We start from the raw sequence: 21,437 nt of genomic DNA, 5'->3' as shown, positions 1-21,437 counted from the left end.
TGGAGTGAAGAAAAGAAGAATGTAAAAAGAAATTAAAAATAGATACTTACAAGAGTCAAATATAAAACTCTAATAAATGAATTCAAGAAAAAAATTTTCATTTCTCAAAGAAATATTACTAAAATTCAAAAAAAAGGCAGGAAATATAAACATACGTATTTAAATGCTTCATATATTTATGCTCCAATGCATCTCTAGAAAAAGAAAACATATCTCATTTACCCAGCATAATGCTCTCTTTTACTAGAAAAATATTTAAGTTCAAGTATTTCTAATGTGTAATTTGATTCTCAGTTCTTAGCTACATATCAGTCATGGGATACATTCCACAGTTATGAAGTATTACCTTGAGAGATTTCATGCTTCCAAGCACACGGCCAATTTCTGCCCTGGGATGCAAATGTACAATACTCTTTGAAGTCTATGAGAGTCACAAAAGTAGAATATGCTACAGACTGCAACCGAGTTTTTTCTGTATTTAGAGTCAAATTCTACTCAGCGTTACTTATTTAACTCCATTCCCTTCCAATTTTAATTGGAGGGCTATAACTGAGCAGAGTTGGTCTCTCATGCCAACACTTAATGTCATTAAATTAAATACATGTATATGTATGCGTCATTGTAAATGTGTTTTTTATAAAGCTAAGCAACTTCATATCCATTCTTCTGTGTAACATACCTTTTTATTTGTAAAACTACTACTATTTAATATAAATGTGTTAATTATGATACACACATTCATGGAATTACTTGTGTTTTGCACTACTGCATATCCTAGAAACCTTTCAATTTAAAATTCAATTCAAGATACCTGTGTAACTTCAGTACTTACAATTTTCAAGAAAGGAGACCTTGAAAAGAATGCAGAAAAATCTCATCTGTGCTCTGCCAAGTACTCTGGAGCCCAGTCCGGAATACTGCATGCAGGCAAAATGCTCACTCAGTGAAGTGAATAAATATTCATTGTGCATTTATTTACTTCTGGTATTACTGAATTGAGTCATATAATTAAAACTATTAAAATTATTAATTAGAGGACAATACAGTTAATAGAGTTTCAGTGTACATGAGTTTAGCACATCAAGTCAGCTTAATTAAGTCTTGTCTACATTTGGAAATTTACCAGAACTACTTTGAAATAACCCCTGAAACGGATGTGTAGATATGTGAACATCTATATGGGAATTTATAATGCTCAGTAATTCCAGAAAAGTGTTTCCTTATAAATTCTGTTATATTTTTAAGTGTAGACAAGCTCTAAATCTTGTTAGCCTCAATATTCTGCACCTTTGATAGCTTTTGCTCTCTAACACTCCAGTGTGTTTACTTCAGCATCATCAAACCTTTAAGGCTTCGTCCCAGAAAGAAGCAGGAACAGAAGCCTCGTGTATGCATAGAGATTGTATCAGATTAATAGTTTAAAATATAACACCGTTTATAAGTAATGCCGTGAGAAGGCAATCACATTTCAGAATAAGAATGCCTTTTCTTGTTAGCTGGCTCTGAAAGTGGATTAAGCTGTTTTGGAAAATAGTACTCTTATTCAAGACGAAAGCTCTGCTCACTTGAAATTATTTGGGGATAATTATTCCAGAATACCTAATAAATCCTTATACCTGGCCTTCCACCACTGCTCGCTGTGCTGGTATTGTGCACAGCGCTTGCACAGCAGTTACCTCTCAAGGGTCCCTGCTGTCAGAATAAAGGAACTAGATGCCAAATCCCATTCCCAGAGGATCAGTGCACACGAGAAAGATGCAGGATGAAAGTATATGCTGCAAAACTCTGGGATTTTATCATTTTTTGAGGGCTAACATCACCAATACAACCAATGATTAAAAACAACAAAAAGAAACAAAACCAAAAGCTACAAAAAAAAAGAGACATTAAACCTGAACAAAATAAAAAGGATCTTCTCTTGGTCAGATGTAGTTATGGCTTCAGCATAGCATACTAAAAGTGAAAAATCACTATTTATTATTTGTGACTCCTTCTCCATAAAACTAAAGCCCTTTTTTGGGCTGCGTTGCTCCACAGGGGTAGACTGTGACAGAAAAACACCAGCTCTGTTTCCCCTTTGTAATATCATGATCTCCACCACCCCCAAAGGCCACAGCACAGTTGAGAGTGATTCTGGCCACTTCACAAAAAATAGGAATTAGAATATACAAATCATCCCATCTCAGTTATAGGAACTGAAAATGCTATTCTCTGGTGGTGACTTTAGCACTTCAAACTTTCTCTTGGTCCTGCTTTTCCCTCCAAGTGATCTTAATCTAAATAGAAAGCCCACCTCTCTGCTCACCAAAGCAGGCTGGAATGTTATTTCCAGTCCAAACACCAGATCCGCTCAGGCTGCTAGGATGGACCTTAGCCTCTGAGCTGACTGACACATGACCAGAACAGCGTGCTTGGACACCTAAGTGTTGTGGCATAGTACAAACAGCACAAATGAACAATGAACACTTTAATATAAGAAAGCATGTCTCTCTATGTGTAAAGTTTAAAGACATGAAAATAGGTTGCTATAAATTCAAAGTTTTGCCCTGGCTGATATACTGCATAATTTCAACTGAACTCTATTTTCCATGCACACTCTTCTAATTTTTTACATTGAGATGGGGGCCTTCTGATTTTTTTTCTGTTCAGTCACTTTCGCCAGGCGTAGTATCTGATACAGTACAGCGATATCCTGGCTGCTAAGTGACGTTAACTCCATTTAGTCTTTGCTATACTGTGTATTTTCTTGGATTCAGATTCATGCCAGACCTATAGGGATAAGAGAATTTCTGAACATATAAAATATCAAAAAGAATAGCAACATCACCACGTCACTTCAGAGTGTGTTCAGGAAGTCCTTGCACTTACTCTAGTTTCAGTGTAATAAGAAAACAGATGTATCACCTACAAGAAATAAAAAGAAATGGTAAAGTCTTCAATTCTGAGGAGTTTACCTCTGTAACTTTATCTACAGCATCACAATATGGCTGCACCAGGTAAGTGGCAAAGATAACTGCCAAATTTGCCCCACGAGCACCTTTTGTCCTCTCACAATCTATATAAAACAAGGCCTTTCCCAGAGGTCTTGCCTGTCTGTTCCCCAAAACCCTCCATTGTTTTTGTAAAAATAACCTTTAATTCTTGCTGAACTTTAGCAGTCCCCAAACGGAGTTCTTGCAGAATACTGCCTTCCATCTCCTTTTGTTGGAGATGCAGCTCCCCGTGGATGGCCTGGCAGCTAGAGGTGTCTTCTTGTGCCATGCTCTGGCACATATGCCACGGCCTCTCCACTGAACTGTGCTTTTTCTCTTCCCCGCTCTTTTCTCTCTTATTCTTTTCCCTTATCTGTTCTCTACAGCAATTTTCCTCTTCCAAAATTAGTTTTCCTTATATTTTCCCTCTGCCCAGCTTTGTATTTTTCACTTACCTTTTCCTCCCTTCCTATCTCACATGACAACACAAGGCTCAAGAGACAGGTCTACAGCCAGCTTTTAAGAGCCTGTTTAACCACTTGCAGAGATAAGCTCAATGCTAGGGGGGCAATGAAAGCAAAGCGGATCTGCCCCGTGGAACCACCGCCCTTCTGTGGAAACCCACCGCTCCTGAGAGCAGCTGCTCTGGGTCTCAATGTGGGAGCAAGGACTAACGGCAGGTAGTTCTTCCAAAGGTGTCTATTGCTTCAGTGAAGCCAAGATTATCTAAAATTACAGAAACCAGACTACTTCTCTGTTGCTATCTCGTTGGTATCCTGAGCCACGCTTCCCTTTCCTCTTTTCCAGATGCTATTCCTATAAGTATCAATTATCAAAAGATTCTCACCAAAACTGTGAAATATTTGTCATTCCCAGACATGGCTCTCAGCTTTCTACTCCCAGAAATCCCAGCTCAGTCTCCTGACATCCTCCAGTAATTAGGCAAGCCAGAGTTGCTCAGACTTGTATACAGCCCTTGATACCAGCAAGCCTTCTTCCCGCTGTCTCCAAGGGATCCAGAGCAAATGGCTCCTGAATTCTGCTTTAAAGCTATAGGCTGGCATGAACAATAGTCTGGTATCGCCTGGAGATTCTGCAGCTCATTTACATTGAAAAGGGGGGGGCTGTAATGAAATAAATATGAAAATTAATGTTATAATGTTTATTATTTATTGAGATAAAATAAAAGTAAGATTCTGGTGCATTATTTTTCTGCAAAGACTAGATTCTATGGCCATTTAAATTACAGAACACATGGAGCTCAATATCAGTGTCAAGAGAAGGACTAAGGTCTTAATTTATGAAAAAAATCACAACTAGTGTCCGTTTTACACATGAATGCCTTCACTATACAGACAGCAACCCAGAATATTTCATAAATAATACAGGCACATACATTCTTCCCTAGATTGCCCAATATCTAAGTTACTTGAAGCACAGGCTATCCTGCAGAGTAGACACCACACTGTCAAGAATCAAAGAATAACAATAACTAGTCAATCAAGGAAACTGAATCAATGATGAATATTTTCTAACAATTGGTAGGTAAATCTAAACAAAACTATATTCCTAACACATTTTAAAAATGTGTATATACAAGTACTAGCAGCCACCACCAGAGCAGAGGGATCTGCAGCATCCTCCCTGGATGCCAAAAGCAATTGGGTGGGATGCAGCACACTTTCCATCAGTGAGAAAGACGGAATACGTTTTGGAAGACAACACTCAGATAAATCCCCACTTTTAAAAAGGGGTGCTGCGGAAACGCCAGCAGTTCTGTTGTTCAATTTATATGCATTTCTAAACTTCCCATAAGTATCAGTAAAAGAGGAGATGTTTATATGAACCTTGACAGAGCTGAGTGGAGTGTAAGTAAGCATGGAAAATGACCCATTATATTTCTTATGAGTAAAAAAAAAGGATTTATTATTAATTTGTTCATTATTCAATTATTCATCTGACATGGAATTCCACTTCCAGTTTTAAAAGAAGGAAAGTGGGACAGATATAAAATATGTATAGTTGCTTTTCTGCCTCTTTTGGGGGCAACATGGCAAAGTAAAATTCTGTCATTCTTCTTTCATTTTTACCACCCTTTTTTGCTATTTCTCCCAGAAAGATGCATGGCTACTTGGCATCTCAGTGTCAGATGCTGGATAACACTCCTCCCTAGGCCCAGGCCCTTAACAAAATACAAGTCCAAGAACGGCATTTAAAATTCCTCAGAGCAGAACTATCCCCAGTGCACAAATATCTCTTCATTCCTTCCCAATTCTACATTTTTGTAAAAATCTTCACTTTTATTTATGTTCAGATAGCCCAGTCACCATCAAGGTAAACATGAAGAAGGACATAAAGAAGTGTTCAATTAGGTAATTTCTTTTCTGTGATAATGACTTGGAGGGATAATGCTGCCGTCTCTGCAACTTTCTGGCCATGAGGAAGTCATCTTAAGGCCAACTTAATGCTGTCTTAGGTCCCTAAATATATATTCTGGCACCTAACAAGAAACCTGATTTTCAGAATTAATGAACAACCATGATCACATTATTTAGTTAGCAGTGTAAAAATGAACTGACATTTCGTGGGTTTTACGTGTTTTTCTCATCATCAATCTGGCTGACAGATATAGCTGTGATTTTTTTTTTTTTTAAAGATGTAGTAGAAGCAGCACCTTTAAGATTAACTTCAGGGTTTGGGATCATGAGAGCTTCCTGTTATCATACCTGCCATTGAAAATCCTTAAAAAATATGGGGGAGTAAATATATAAAAGACACTGGAAAGAAGTGCTAATAAAAGCAGAGAGGGCTGAAGAAGCTGGGTGGGTGCGTTTGGAAGCCCTTCACATATCCATAGCTTCTGCAGCTGATAAACTTACTGTAATTTGGAAGAGAAGTCACTTGAGATATAGCAGAACTGGAACACACTAATTCTTCCCATTTTTTCTACTAGAAAGTCAGAACACTGCCTTCCTCACTACTCTTTGCTGTTCCTCTCAATAATATCTGCTTGGAAAGAAACAAGATTTAATTTGGGGTTAATTATTGTTTAATTTAATTTTTAATCCATGTCCAAGACAAAAACTTATCAACAAATTCACACTTGATGCAGTAACAAGGAATGTCAGCCTAAAGAAGTGGTTTGGTATCAGAATGTATACATGTCAGTTCACAATTTACAACATAGTTTTACAGCACTATAATGTTCTGCCAGGAGAAAAACAAACAAATAGACAAACCTAAAACCTTAAATTTTAAGCAGCTTAAACAAGATATTTGTTAAAATGGGATAAGGGAATTTGCATGCTGAAGAGATTATTGAAATGTCATTTGCATATTCATAGAATGAATGCTCTGTTAAATAGAAAAAGGGAATTCCTTCTATACCTTTCCTTTCCAAATACCGTATCACAGCTTACAATGATGAAACATAGAAGGAACAGTAACAGTTACTTTAAAGCCTCTTATGCTGATAGTCATCAGGGTCTACCTTATAGAATCACACACTGGTTTGGAAAGGACGTCTGGAGGTCATCTAGTCCAACTTCCTTCCAAGAGCAGGTTCAACTAGATCAGGTTGCTCAGGACCTTGTCCAGGTGAGTTTTTACTGGCTCCAAGAGATTTCAGAACCTCTCCTGGCACCAGTTCAGGTGCTTGGCCACCCTTATGGTGAAAAAAAATTCTCTTCTTATCTAATTACAATTTTCTCATGTCACAACTTGTGTCCATTGTGTTGCATCCTATTGCCTATTCCCTTCTATGATAGAACTACTAGATCTGCAGACAAGGGGATAGCAGTGAATGTCATTCACGTTGATTTTAGCAAGGACTGTGACATTGTGTCCCGCTATATTCTTGGACCCAAGGTAAAGACATCATAGTCTGGACGAGTGGACAACTAGATTGCAATGAAACTAACAGGACGGTCAGGCTCAGAGAATCACAGTTAATTGGTTATACTCTGCCTGGAGGCCAGTACCAAGCGGAGCACTACAAGGGTCTATCCTGGGACATTTTTGTATCAGAGAAGTGCAAAGTTCTGCAGCCGGGAAGGAAGAGTCCCTTGCGATGATATAGGCTGGGGACCGACTGCCTGGGGAGCAGCTCTGCTGGAACAGACCTGGGAGGTTGTGGCAGCCAGCAAGGCGAGCATAAGCCAGCAGCACGCTCTGGCAGTAAGGTGTGCCTCCTGGGCTGCATTCGGGTGGGGGAAGTGACTATCCCCACATTTGATAGACCCCATCTAGAATACTACATGCAGCTTTGGGCCCCCAGTAAAAGACATTGATAAGCTGGAGCAAGTTCAGTGAAGGGCTGTCAAGATGGCTGGGGGCTGGATCACACGCTCTGTGAAAAGCTGAAGGAATTGGGCTCGTTCAGTCTGGACAAGAGAAGGCTTTGGTGGGACTTCATAGCAGCCTTCCATTCGTAGAATGGAAACCTCTGAGGAGGTTATCAAGAAGGAGCCAGGTTCTTACAGCGGTGCATGGTGTGAGGATGAGTCAAAGAGCACAAGTTGAAACAAGACAGGTTCAAACTGAAAATAATGAAAAAAAAAAAATTCACCATGAGGACAGCCAGCACTGGAACAGGTTGTGCAGAGAGGCTGTGCGTCTCCATCCTTGGAGGCTTTCAAGACCAGACTGGATAAGGCCCTGAGCAACCTGGTCTGATCTTCTAAATGACCCTGCTTTGAGCAGACAGTTGGATCAGAGAGCTCCTGAAGTCCCTTCCAACCTGAATTATCCTGTGATCCCATCCCTGTGCACCTCCAAGAAGTGTCTGGCTCCACCGTGTCTATATATTCTCATTTGACAGATTTAGACAGCAATTAGATCTCCCCTTAGCCTTCTCTTAAAGCTAAATAAAACCATTTGTAGGACCTGGGGATAAAACAGGGGAATATACGTATTCATCAGAAGAGGGAAAAAAACCCAAATACAGACATGGAAAGAGTAGAGGACAACCTAAACATAAGCACTGAGTATACAGTCCTGTAAAAGGCCTAAACAGAGAGAACAGTGAATTGGGGAAAGGAATTTGGGAGGGAGAACAAAGAAACTGCTTCTATTATTCAAGATCCCTGTGTTCAGGGAAACTGGAGTTTGACTACTCTTTGTCAATAATTCAGCTACATCAAAGAAACAACTGAGTATCACCAATTTTTCCTTCTACCTGGAGCAATAAGAATCTGAATTTTTGGCTAACTGACTGGGTCAAAAGAAGTAAGAGGCATACTGGATTCTCTGACCCTGTTAACAGAGATGTTTGCCCCTCCAAAATGTCCCCATGTATTCTCCTCACTTTAATATGCAATCGTCAAAAGCAAATGGTCACTCATCAGAAAAGCTACCCAGAGGAAACCAGAAGGTCACAGGCACTATTCACGAAATTCAAAGTTTATATCATAAACCCTTCTTAAATGTTTTTTCTAGGAGACAGAATGTTTTAGCTAGTACTTTTCCAAATGAGTCACTAACACCCTTGTCTTAATTCTGCAGCTGCTGCTAATTTGAAGTGCCAGCCTTCTCCCCTCTTTCCCCAGAATGAAATAAAATATCAATGTTGCACTGTGCTGAAAATGGAAAGTTAGATGTAACACTATGCTATAAGGCCGCTGGAAGTCCCATTTACATTTGATTCTTTCTTTCCTCCCAGACCTAAACCTAACTTAAGCCCTCTCAGCAACTTATTTCACACTTTCTTCCACACTCATTGGCTGTAAGAATGAAAGACAGACTCAAATGGTTTTTTAACACTTTGTGCACCAACATCTAACACAATTTAAAAGAGTAAAAGAGAAAATAAAGTCACAGAAAAATGATGCTAGCAGTTATCTGCATATACATGCAATCAACAGATTTTGGTAAGCTAAGAGCTCTGTTGTGTCTTCCTTTGGCTTGGATCTTTTGCCCTTTTAGCCAAGGATGTGGAAAGCCTTTTATTTAGAAAAGCTATTTTGTTGTACAAAAGTGAGACTCAAGAGGGTGTACTTCTCTCGGAGACAACTTCACCCATAGCTATGCAAATCTCAGACTCCTTACGTATCTCATTAGTTGCTCCACTGTAAAAATGCATTACAGTTGGGGTTTTTGGGGTGGGTTTTCAGCCAGACTGGTTTCTTGATTCAGCTCACTCACTGATCATACGAATGCTAGTGCCAGCACAGGGGAAGGGACAGGAATGAGTTGCTGGGGGCAATGGGGAAAGACAAGACTGCCCTTTTTGGCTGCTGTGCATAGTTATGTAAAATTAAAGTGATTATGTAGCTATGGCCTGAGGGATAGAAGAGGTCACAGATACTACCACAGCCTATAAACTGCTATAGAAATCGTGTCAGTGTGTGTTGCCAAGAGACAAGCAAGGGAATTCAGTTCTTAACCTGTAGCAAAATCCACAAAGTGAAGCCTCTTCACTCTACCTCTCTACAGAAGATCAATACTTTCCTCTCAATGCACAAGAGTCACACTGAACATCTTGAGCCACATTTTGCATCAGTAAGCTCTGTTCATCTACCTGGAATGATTCTGAAGCACTTTTCACAGGCCTTGTGTGTACACTGAGATTTCAGAAATTCAGCTTAAATATATTTTGAAATGTTTTCACCAAGTCAGAGCAATTGAGACTAAATGTATTCTCATGGTCTCAGACCATGAACAGAGCACAGTGGCTTCAAAAGCTACCATGAAACAAGTGAGCCATGGTACCTGATAATACCCGTGTCCAAGTTCTTTGTCTTCCTTAATTCTGAGATAATATAATTCAGCTTAGAACTTAATGAAATTACATTTAAATGCAGGTCTCAGTATTTTCAGCTGAGGAAGACTAAGAAAATGCATGAAGTCAGATAAAAATTATCACCTATTAGCCACAGTAAATATGACCTGAATCAGTTGTGTGCCTGTGTTTTGACTGAAATGAATTAAACTCAGATAGACCAGATTTTTATCAGCATGTTTTCCCAACATTTTTCACTTCTTTAACAAAGCAGGTGATTTTCCAGTAGAAATAGTTGTGATCGCTACTTTGCACAGGCCATAGAAAGTCTATATAATACAACAAAAATAAGTATATAATTGGTAGCATATTTTTGGCTAAATCTGAGCCTGTATCTTCAGAGGACTATTCCTCAAGCCAAAAGCATAATTTCACGAAAAACAATTTATTTTTTAAACCATTGTTATTTGCTCTTGATTATGGCTACTTGGAAGATTGAAACTGAAATATGTAACTGTACCAAGCTATATTTTCCAGCTTATTACTACGCCTGTGTTCAAACTTCTTTACTGCTATCACAATCAAGTGTCCTCCATTAGGAGCACTGGATTAGTAGCATCAATTACCTTTCTGAGTAAGAGTGACGCATCTACTATCAACACTGACAGCTCAAACTGCTGCTTGGACTTCAAAGCAGCTTAAAAACTGTGTCTGAGGTGGTTTTTTGATGTATATCCTAAATAGGTATGTTTCTGAAAGGTATCGTTTTATAGAAAAATAGATTTAGAAAGCAATGCTTTACTACATTGTATTATTCTCCATTGGAAAATTTCAACAATTTTGCCTATCTTTTCTTTGTTCCTTCAACACTAAGTGGAAGCTTAGAAATTTACTCTCAGGAAATTTCATCCTTGAGACTGAGACCTGAAGGTTTATACTCTAACTAGAAGCAAACTATTTTGAAGTATAGGGTTCCCTTTACAAACAAAGTTAAGAATCTAAACAGCATGCTCAACTCTGGTTTAAAAGTAATGAGAAAAAACTACAGGCATTACCAAGAGTAACAGTTGAGTTGTGAAAGAAAACATACTTTAAAGAACTATTTTGTTCAAAGAAAATTAACTTCTCGCCCCACAAACTTATTGCACACCTTTCATGACTGCCTTGGGATCCTGCATTGAAGGTAAAGCTAGAAAATACACTAGTACAAATCAGACATATTGTGTAATTCTGGTCTCTTACAGCTGTTGCCTACCTACTGGCTATAAACTTCATAGACTAGGCTTTGGAACATACCCGGTGCCTGGGGGGATTAACAATCAAACCCAAAAGGAAAACAGCACTGAATAAATTTTTCAAGTCATATATCAGTTTATCTCTTTTCTGTAGAAGTCTGTCCCATAAGACTATCAGACTCAGGATCTGACTCATACGTCAGCAGTAAAGTTACTACTGAATCAAGGAGAGGGACCGAGATTTTGTTGACATTTGTTAAATGAGGCCAATCATGCAGTACCAAATTAAGCCCCAAGCACAGCGTACTCTAGGGATGAGTTTAGTCTCAAACTTCTAAACTAGTAAGAACCTGTCATTTCTACCATTAATGATATGGGGGAAATATTTTTTACTTTGTCATTTGCAAAATCAGTCTCTAGTCTATGTATTTTTATACCATTCCTCTCTCTAAGGAGGCTGGATTAAGGGAGAAAAGCTGTGGCTTGTTAAAAACTCTTTCTAAAAGATTCCCTAGAAAAACTACAAAATTGGCACATCTTACGGATGCCATTGCTACTTCTCCTTGATCCCAGTCCCCATCACACAGTCTGTATGTTGCACGGCCTAACTTTTGCTCTTTGAAAGTGAAGATTATGAATATCATGTCATTGCAAATCACCCCCAAATTAAGCATGGTCAGCATAACCCAAGCATGAATCGAGTTTCTAGTAAATAAAATGTTGCTCATCTGAAATCAAAGGAAAAACTCATGTTGACTTCAATGAAGCCAGTCGTCAAGATGATGATGTTGTGAAGTGTTTCTACATTACATGTACCTTTATCAGAGTTATTTAGATAGTTACAATGATGAACATGAACATACATGATACATTAACATAATGTCCTTGACTCCACCGAACACTGCAGTGCTCCCAGCGTGGAATATCTAGGTTTAAACCTTTCTGAAGTCACTCCTATTAACAGGGTATCTGGTTACATCCTGCTTCTAATGGATATTTGCCCATGGGGCTAATCTGACATTACTTCTCAAGAGAGGCCCTGACACAGAGTAATTCAAAACTCCAGTAATTCAAGGCAAGGAGGATGAACATTTGCAGAGCTCTGTATGAACTTCGCTTGATCCATTTCTAGAAAGGCTTCAACTTTTGCATATACAAGAATTATTCTAGCAACAGTTTCTAGAAATACTTTCTGAAGGACATATTTCTAGTTCATAGCAAGCCACCTGAACTAAACTTCGAAAGTTAAAAGGAGCTGTAACTGGGACAAGGATAGAGATGCCCCACAAAATAAGCTAGCTGGAACAATTACATAAACCAATCATTATGACCAGTGACAAAAAGTCACTGGCCTGTCTGATGAATGGATGCAAACAAGCACTCCCAGTTTTGGACTGGGATGTTTGGAAGAAAAGAAAATGGTCTTTCTAGAGAACAGTCTTCATCATTTCTCCGTATTTTACATCCCCTGAGATTATTTTATAGAGCCAGAGGGATCACCTCACCACCAGCAGTCTCGAGTTTTTCTTAAGATTGGTAAATTGGTACACTTTTTGAAGGAATTCTTTGGATAGTTGCACAATAAAATCCCAGCCTGGCCGGAATGGGAGAGACCACATTCAAGAGGCTGAGGAGGCTAAGAGGATCAGGTAGCTGCGCAGAGACAAAAAGTTTGCCTGCAGCTAACGTGTGCTGCTTTTATTTTTTTTTTTAATGGATTTCTAAGCCCAGTCAAGAACCAGAGAGATCACAATTATGGACAATTAATATAACGTCCCACAATAAGAAGTGTGCAAATTATTTCTGTCCAACCTTATAAACATAAACAGGCATACTCTGTGTTACTGCAAACTTGTCTTTTACCATGTACAGATTTTGCAGTCATAGTGCATATGGAATAAATCTAACTAAACTGATGAGAATTAGTAATCATTTACGCTGATTAAAATCAGCTCATAAGCTAGTAAAACTTTTTAAAGGGTCATAGACCTGTGCTTGGCACAGAATGCGGTGAGTGAAGGTATTCATTAGCAGCAAACCATTAGAGGGTCCTACCATTTCTGCTTTAGAAGCATCTAAACCAGAAGGTTCTGCATCGGTCTATTAACTTCATACACTGACATTAAATTGTGCATAATCCAGTGTCTCCTAATAAAAAAGTTTCATATCTGCTTTCTTTAACATTACAGTAAGTTCCCTGCTAACTGATTTCCTACTTACCCTGCCATCAACAGGCTTGGATAAAAATTAAATGTTCCCATTTTAAAGTTTGCTGTCAACAGCCTGAAAATAAGGGTTTGACATGGCAGAATCTGCCTGCTCACTACAAGTTTACATCAACCTACAGCCCTGCCTACAAACTTACACAAACTTCTAGAGATATTAGTTCTTTTCATAGCTGCCAGGGCAGCTACCAAATCATACAGTTAGAAGCCGACTCTAAGGTAATTTAGCAAGATGCACGAGATTTCATTTCTTCTGGGTTGTTGTTACCCAATTCCATACAAAAGAAACAGAATTCTAAGTACCACATAAATATTATCTATGACTATTAAATGCTTGCGCTTTAAATAAACCATGCTATCTATAGGCAATGTTGTCGTTTTCTGCTAACTCTCTCTTACACAAAGAACTTTCCTTTATGATACAGAAACCTATCAGTAAAATTAGTCATCTTGTCACCTTATAGTCCAAGGAAAAACCGGTAATACAGCTAGTTATCACAATTTATTTGTAAATCGTTGTGTGCATCGTGTCCCTGAATTCCACTTGATACTTAGGTAAAGGAAAACAAAACATAAATTCACTTTTATTTCTTACTTGACCACAGCAAACAGATTGTGGCCTAGAGATGTATATATACATTTATATTTGTTTATGTGTACTCTGTCTTGTTAAATGTTACAATACTTTGCCTAGCACAGTCAGATTTTACTCCTGGTCAGGGAGGCCTTTAAGCATTAGTAAAACACATACAATCTTAATTAACACCATTTTCTAAAATGCTGAAATACAGAATCGCTTCATTACAAACAAAATATTAAGTAAGGAAATGAAATACAACTGAGTTGAAATTTGAAAAGCACTGTTACAGAAATATTGTTAAAGAAAGTATCTAAACCTTTAGAAACATCCATTGAACTTGGAAAATATTTTTGACGCTCTCCGACACACCATCCATGCTGCAATATAGGAACTGCCCTAAAACCCACATTCTTTAGAAGATGCAAAAATTCAACAGATATGTCAAACATATCATTTGCCAGAGTAAAAACTCTGGTGGTCCCAAAAATGCAGGTGATTTTACAAGCTTCAACTTGAAACCATTTCAAACTATTTTCATTGCCATCATGATTTTTCATATTAAAAGCCGTACACCTTCTTCCAATGTTTGTTTTGTTCATTTCATTTAAGTCCATGGTTTCACTAATCTCTTTTGATGCCGAACTCCCTAAGATTAGGGGGAGGGAGGTGCTGAATCACAGCAAATGTTTATATTTCTTCCCAGAGTATATGACTGAACCAGCTTGAATACTTCACGAATAAGATTGTGAAGATCATAACAGACAAATACAAAATCTGTTTTTAAAATGTAAAACATATTTTGTAGCAATTAAAATAGTTGACCACATCAACATTTTAACCTAAAGAGCCATTAGGAATGCATGCAATTTCTAATAAGTATTTTTAAGCTCTCTACAGAAAAATCCATCTTCAAGCAATCCCTGTCATCCCCTAATTATCGATTTGCAGTTTATTAGTCAGCAGATTTTCCCTCATTGGTTAAATAAGGATAAGATGGGAAGCAAAACTTCTACTTTCAAAATCTCTTACCTCCCCCAGTGTAATCACGTACCATTACCATCATACATCCAGCAAAGGTTACTCAATTCTATTAGAATTCGTCTTTAATAAAAACCAAAGATTTCTCCAGAATTACTGAAATAGTTCATGTACTGGACAACAGGTTGGTTTAGGGCACAAAGAATAGAACAGCTGAAAGCTATGAATTTAATTAATTTTTCTACATGTTTAGAGAGGATCCATAGTGAGCAGATTGCTTATATGACTGAATTCTGCATACCTGAATATCGAAGCTTACAGTTACTGGTCCTTTTATGTACACTAAGGAGCCACCTTTTTTCTTTTATTTCTTTCATAAAATCAAGATCTCTGAAAACAGGAAACTTTCACTGGATCACAGATATCTGGTTTCATGTGTCTAGGTCAAATGGCTGTGTGTTCTCTCTGCTGAAACAGAGTAATGTAATTTCAGGCTGTATAATTTTATAGCAAAGACTGAAAGATGTTTTGAAGATGTCATTGACTGTAGTACAAATCAATATTAAATTATCTGTGCAGGAAACATTTTCAAAAGATGGTCCATCAAGCTTCCTCATAGGATCATGGATTTCTAGGATCATACTCTAATAACTACAGTAAGCTATTACAGTTTATCTCCCTCTTCAATTATTTACAGGTCAAAAAAGCCAAGTGACATTGCTTTGTACATATTCAATGTTACGTACTTGGTTCGTAACTTACTAATGCCGCACAAAATCATGAAGGTAAAAGTTTCTGAACAAAGACATTTTTTTCATTTGAGAATATTTACATAGTCGTACAGCTAAGTGATGCAAAAGGCTGTCCTTTAGGCAACTCTACCTTTCTTAAAAATAATGCATTAAAAATATATATCTAAACAGTACTGAAGTGATTACTCTGCAGCATAATCTTTAAATGGCTACAGGCTGTACTATTTAGCCTGATGTCGATTACACATTTAAGAGATCAGTCATTTCGAATCACCTAAAGACCTTCATCATATTTCTATCCATTTCTGTATATATGAAAGCACATTTCAAAGCCTCCTCATTGCTGACTTGTAAAACATCTCATGACTGTCAAACTGAATTTATTTTTCAGCCAAGCAGTATAAATTGCATTTCACAATATAGTAACACAGAACACAATAAAAAGAAGAGCCTATCAAGTGTGCAGATAAAGAGAAGGGAATTCTTGTCCTGTCATTGCCACACAGGCAGGACACTTCCATAGCAAAAAAAACCCAAAAAACCAAAAAACCACAAACCACCAAAAAAACCCCACACCACGGTTATAACCTCTAAAAAAAGTTCACACATTGAAGCCTCATATGGGTCTGTTTTGATTTGTGAGGAGTGACACTGGTGGTTGGAGAGGCTTATGCTAAATGTTCCAGACAGCTGATGCAACCACCTCTGCATCTGCCAGTTTGCAGCATGATGCTTCTAGAGCAGTGGGGCTGGCTGCCCTTACAGACTTGAAGGAGAAAGGAAAAAAAAAAAAAAAGGTGGAGATCCACCACCACAAGAACTACTAACATCAGTTTCCCTGCAAACAACAGCTACCCGTGTACGACATTGACCATCAGGAGCTGGACCCTTAATGCGTTTTTAATCCAGTTTGTAAACTGCGAGGTGGCAGCTCACAGAGGTCCAACTCCACAGACAATGAGTATCCATCCGACTCCAGCAGCCTCCTCGGTGTCCCTATTTGAGCGGAATTGGGGCCATCCCCATCACCGCAATACGCGCGCCCTGCCGCCCCCCGGACGCCGGGGCACCCCCGCCCCAGCTGCAAGCGCGGCCATGGGCAGCCCCAGGTCGGGGCCTGCCGCTGAACTTTGGGTCGTTTCCCTGCGTTCAAGGAGGCTGCGCCAGGCGAAGGCGCAGGAGCGGGGCCCCGCGGGCTCCGCAGAGCTCCGCTTTGCAGCGGGGTGGCCGAGGACGTGGTTGGGAAGGAGGAGACACGCCGAGAGCCCTGGGGAAGAGGAGGGACCGCCGGCGGGAGGGGGAAGGCGAGAGGGAAGGCGACAGGTCGGAGACGGCAGAGTCGGGAGCGAAGGGAAGGGGTGGGAGCCCGGCGGGGAGCAGGGCGGCCCGGGGGGCTCCCGGCGGCGCTCCCGGGCGGCGGCGGGCGGCAGGAAGGGGCTGCCGGCTCTTTCCTGTCTCCGTCCCCCGGCGCAACCTGACCGCCTCCCTCGGGCCGTGCCCCGCGGCGCGGAGCCCCCGTCCGGGCTCGGCCCTGGCCAGCCGCCCTGGAGCGGGGCCAGCCGCAGACCCGCCGCGCCGCGCCGCCCGGCGAGCCGTACCCTACCTTCGCCTGCAGATACTGGGGGTAGTAGTAGGTGGTGTACTGGGGGTACATCTGCTGTTTCCACACTTTGCCCATGAAGCTGGAAATGTAGCCTGCAGTGCAGGGATGGGGGGGCACTTTGGGGGGCTCCAGCCGCCTCTCCGTCTCTCTCTCCCTCCTGCCTCTTCCTCTCCGGCGGCGGCTGCTGCTCCTCGGCCGAGCCCAGACCTTCCTCCTCCTCCACCCAAAAGCCACAGCGGAGCGGCGGCAGCGGGGGCAGGCACTCTCGCTCTCTCCCCGGGAGTTCCTGCCAAGTCCCCGCCCGGCCGGGGCCGAGCAGCGGCGGCGGGCCGACTGGCGGAGCGGCGGCGCGGGGAGCGCTCGGGGCGGGCGCGGCGGCGGTGGCGGCGGTGCCAGGCGGCGGGGCAGGGCTGGCGGAGGGAAGCAGGGAGGGAGGAGGGAGAGAGGGGGCGAGGGGCGGCGCTTAGCCCCGCTCGGCGCCCGCGGTGCGAGCCCCGGCCCCGGCCCGGCGGCGGGGCAGCCCCCGGCGCAGGGGGAGCTTCTCCGCGGCGGGCAGCGAGCGGCGCCGCTCGGCCGCAGGGCCGCTTCAGCGCCGGGAGAAGCTGCGGTGGCCGGCGGGGAGCGGAGCGGGGGGTTTCCACGTTGCGGAGGAGGAGGAGGGCTGCAGTGGTCGCATCCGCACGCGGCTCGGCTCTGACCTAATTAGCCGGGTTGTGCTTTGTTATCGCCTTTGCTCTTTGTGCATCTCGTTGCCGAGCAGTGGTGCAGGGCGCAGGCTTTAGGGGAGAACTGGATACAATTTTGGAAAACTACATTTGGCTTCGGTTTCTGCCTGGCGGTAGAGGGTCCATTTATCTGCTAGGAGCAGAAGGGACTGCAGTGCTAAAATCAGTTTACAGAACAGCAGCCACAAAACCAGACCAAATTCTCCGTCTGGCCCGTTGCACATCCTTAAATTTGTACTTTCGCCAGCGATGCCGAGTACACTTCATTCTCCAACAGGAAACATTCCTGTGCAAGTCGATAGTAGTTATAATTTTTTTCACTTGAATATTTTCTCTCTGAAAGATAATTTCCCAAATATTAGACGTAGGGACCAGCAGCACACTATAATCCACTGTTATTTGTAAAAAACCCACTTAGCCCGGTGGGTTTACTTCTGACAAATGTCTCTCTTTTCTACCCAAAGATAAACCAATCCTCAGAGTATTAAGCAGATGCTGTTTCTTTGTCACACTGATCACAATCATTTTTGTCTCACAGCACTGTTCTATTAATAAAACATATATGTGAGGTCCACCAAAACTCCTGAGTGTATTAGCATCAGCCAAACTAAATGTGATAATAGTGGAAAGAAAGATTAAAAAACTTAAGCATTTGCAAGCATCCCAGTGCGAGAGCAAAGGCAGCCTTTGTGCAGCCATGAATCCCTGGTGCAGGCTGAGCAATGAGAGGTAACTGCAGATCTTCTTCCAAATTCCAGCTGAGCGGAGGACAATTACGCAAATGACATTGCAGCTTTCCTGGCTAGCCATTAACATCGCTTTACAAGCTTTTTCCAGGGAATAAATTTGTGTAGGCTTTATGGTCCATACGGATTAAAAGACTAGTTGCATCTTTAGGAGACGGCTTTTTTTCCAGGAAAGAGGCATGGGAGCTTTTGAGTTTTGGTTAGGTTTGGGGTTTTTTCTTTGGATTGGTTTGGGGCATTTTTTTTTGGTTAACACACAGCTAAAATGACTATGAAAAGAAGGATGAATACAGAAACCATATGAGTTGGTAATATTTTTGTGTCCACGATGGTAACTTTCTGCGGGAGGGACAAAGATTAAAGTTAGAGAAAAGTTGAGCAGAACAGAAATATCAGGTATTTGAGGGGGTTAAGAATGTGCATCTGGAAAAGCTGAAATGGCCATGGCCAAAATCAGCTGCGTTCTGTTGACTGTACTGGCGTTTACGCAGTGGAAAAAGCATACAGGCTGCAATTATATCTGAAGAATGCAAGGTAATATGGCTCCAGGGTAGTGCATGGTCAGAGGACAGTGGAAATGAAGTTTCAGAGCTTCATGGGGAAACGGGTTGCTACAGCCCAGATACGTGATGATACTGTTACAGATTGCTCTGAGAACTGCCAAATTGTGGTCTGAAGTTCTTGGTTGAACTACAAAGAATGTGGAGCTGGCCTCTCTTAGGCTGACAGGTTACGGGTGCTAGTACACTTAGTTTCCTTCTGAGAAAAACAGAACAAGCAAGAAAAAGAAATAAAGACTGGTAGCTGATGGATGGATTTTGTGGGGATTTTCCTCAGGAGAAGCAAAGAATGAGATCTGAAAGAAAACAAATATTGTACTGAAGACAGCTAGAAATAGAAGAGTGTTTTCCTAGAATCCATCTTCATGTAAACAGCTACTGTGGTTGTCACAAGTATGTTGTGCAATCATGAATGGGGAGAGAAGCATCCAGAAGAAAAAAATCTCTAGGAAATGAGGAGAGGGGAAACACAGCCTATATCATTCCAGCGTTTACAACTGCAGCAGTCTCCAGCTTAGTTGTGTCAGGTTACTGAGAACGGCTGATGGCTGCCAGCGAGAGGAGCAGCAATGCACTCTGCCACAACGGCTCCTGAAAGTGATGAAAGAAGAAATCTGGCTAAGAGAGTATTTGATTACAACTGTAACAGCTAAAGCTGATCTCCAAGTTCCTTCCCAGTCTCTCCTTGCAGAGCCTTACTACTTTCCCAAACGAGGTCTTTTTGCTCTGAAGCTTAATCTCATCCCCAAACGTGGCACTCTTAATGTAAGGTTGTAACCAATTTGGTTCCATTTTCAACCAGAATATTTTCTAATTAAAGATCTACTCCCATTGGAAGATCAGCTCTAATTTATTTAGCAAAGCTGACATTGCAGAAGTTCAAAATTGATGAAGTTTAATATTTATCATTGAATTTAAAAAAAAAGCCTGCAACTTAATACTACAAACTTTTCCAGCGCAGTGATCCCACCGACAACGAGAATTTGCAAATGATGCTCAGTTTTTGTTAAAATTAGGTGAGAAAATATAATTCTTTTATTGGAATCATTTACATGAGCCTCAGCTACAGTAATTTTTTTCATTTTTTAAAATGGGATTGAAGGTGTTTACTGTATTAAGAATGGATTAATGAAGAATTCTTAGGCAAAAAAAATCTTAATTTAGCATCACTCAGGGCAGTCTCTGCTTGTATCTGTTTAATATGTTGATTATTCAGCCAACTTAGTAATCTGAATGCAAGTTGTGCAATACAGACAGGATGGCATTGCAGAAGAAACTTTAAACCCAATGACTAATTTCTTAACTTTTCATACTGGTGGAAATGTTTGTTTTTAATTGCTTATTCTATGTTCATAGCAAGGGCAAACAAATACTTTTAAATTGAAACTGCTTATGCTGTCTGGCGGTACTAACTCCTGCCGTCATAACTAAATATTCACAAGGTTAAAAATGGCTCCCTCATTTACGCACTACACAAAATATAGGATAAGAAGGAAGGTAAACACTGAATTGCGTTCTGAAGGCTAGTCGATACCCAACAGAGTAACAAAAAGATTTTTTTTCTTCTTTAAAAGCTGACTTCCTACACACTGTGAATGTTAGAGAAAACAGTAATCCATAATTTTGTCCGTGGCCAGATTTCACTCACTACTGTGGATGGAACAATATTAAATTCTACTTTTTTTTTTTTTTTTTTTTACATTATTTGCTTATCATAGTTATAGTCTAACTGGTCTGGACTGATTAAAAGATGATGAAAACACAGCTGGGCTGTTGCTGCAAAAGCCTGAGAAGCACTGTATGTGCTGCCATGTCAGAGGAGTTTTAGGGCAACTCAGTTAAACCCAATCAGTGGTTATCCACTGACTCTAAGAGTGTTGGAAGAGAAATCCCACTTAAGCTTTACAGATTAACTTAGACATTAGGAGTTCTACCCTAAGGCAGAAAAAGTCAAATGTACTGCAGAATAGGAGGGAAATATATTTAATCCACCTCACTCCAGGAACCAAGCAGACTGCTGTACTCTGCACCACCTGGGGTCTCTGCACTGGTTTAAGCTGAAAGAAACAGACATGTTTATGCTGAAATCGTTATTACTTTGACACAGTCAGGAATATTTCATATTTCATATTGTTATAACAATATTTCAAATTGTTCATATTTGAACAAGGATTTTTTTTTTTCTGGTTAAGATACTAGCTAGAGTCTTGGGAGATCTTTGTCCAATACCAGATCTACCACAGAATGTGGGCGAGAGGGTGAGCAAGTCGCTGAATTACCCTGTGCCTTACTTCCCCAGTTTGCAAACTGTGTCAAACATTCACCCTCTTCTGTTCTTTGTCT

At 40.7% G+C, this 21,437-nt stretch overlaps 1 protein-coding gene across 3 annotated transcripts in view; it reads right to left on the bottom strand.

The window, feature by feature from the left end:
- Positions 1–17,427, bottom strand: part of RBMS1 (RNA binding motif single stranded interacting protein 1) — a 150,208-nt gene extending 132,781 nt beyond the window's left edge. Inside the window, exon 1 of one of the 3 annotated variants that reach the window (XM_087734029.1) lies at positions 17,064–17,427. In XM_087734029.1, coding sequence (XP_087590155.1) covers positions 17,064–17,138 — 75 coding nt within the window. In that variant the 5' untranslated portion in view covers positions 17,139–17,427. The remainder of the gene's footprint in view (positions 1–17,063) is intronic. The other 2 variants (XM_087734031.1, XM_087734030.1) reach the window with 2 other exon arrangements.
- Between the last annotated feature and the right edge of the window lie 4,010 nt (positions 17,428–21,437).

This window comes from Nipponia nippon, unplaced genomic scaffold (genome assembly GCF_047370975.1).
Source record: "Nipponia nippon isolate SJK-2023a ecotype South Korea unplaced genomic scaffold, ASM4737097v1 scaffold_5, whole genome shotgun sequence".
NCBI classification, from domain to species: Eukaryota; Metazoa; Chordata; class Aves; order Pelecaniformes; family Threskiornithidae; genus Nipponia; species Nipponia nippon.
The sequence above is the reverse complement of the archived record's forward strand: the minus strand, read 5'-3'. Positions and strand labels throughout refer to the sequence as shown.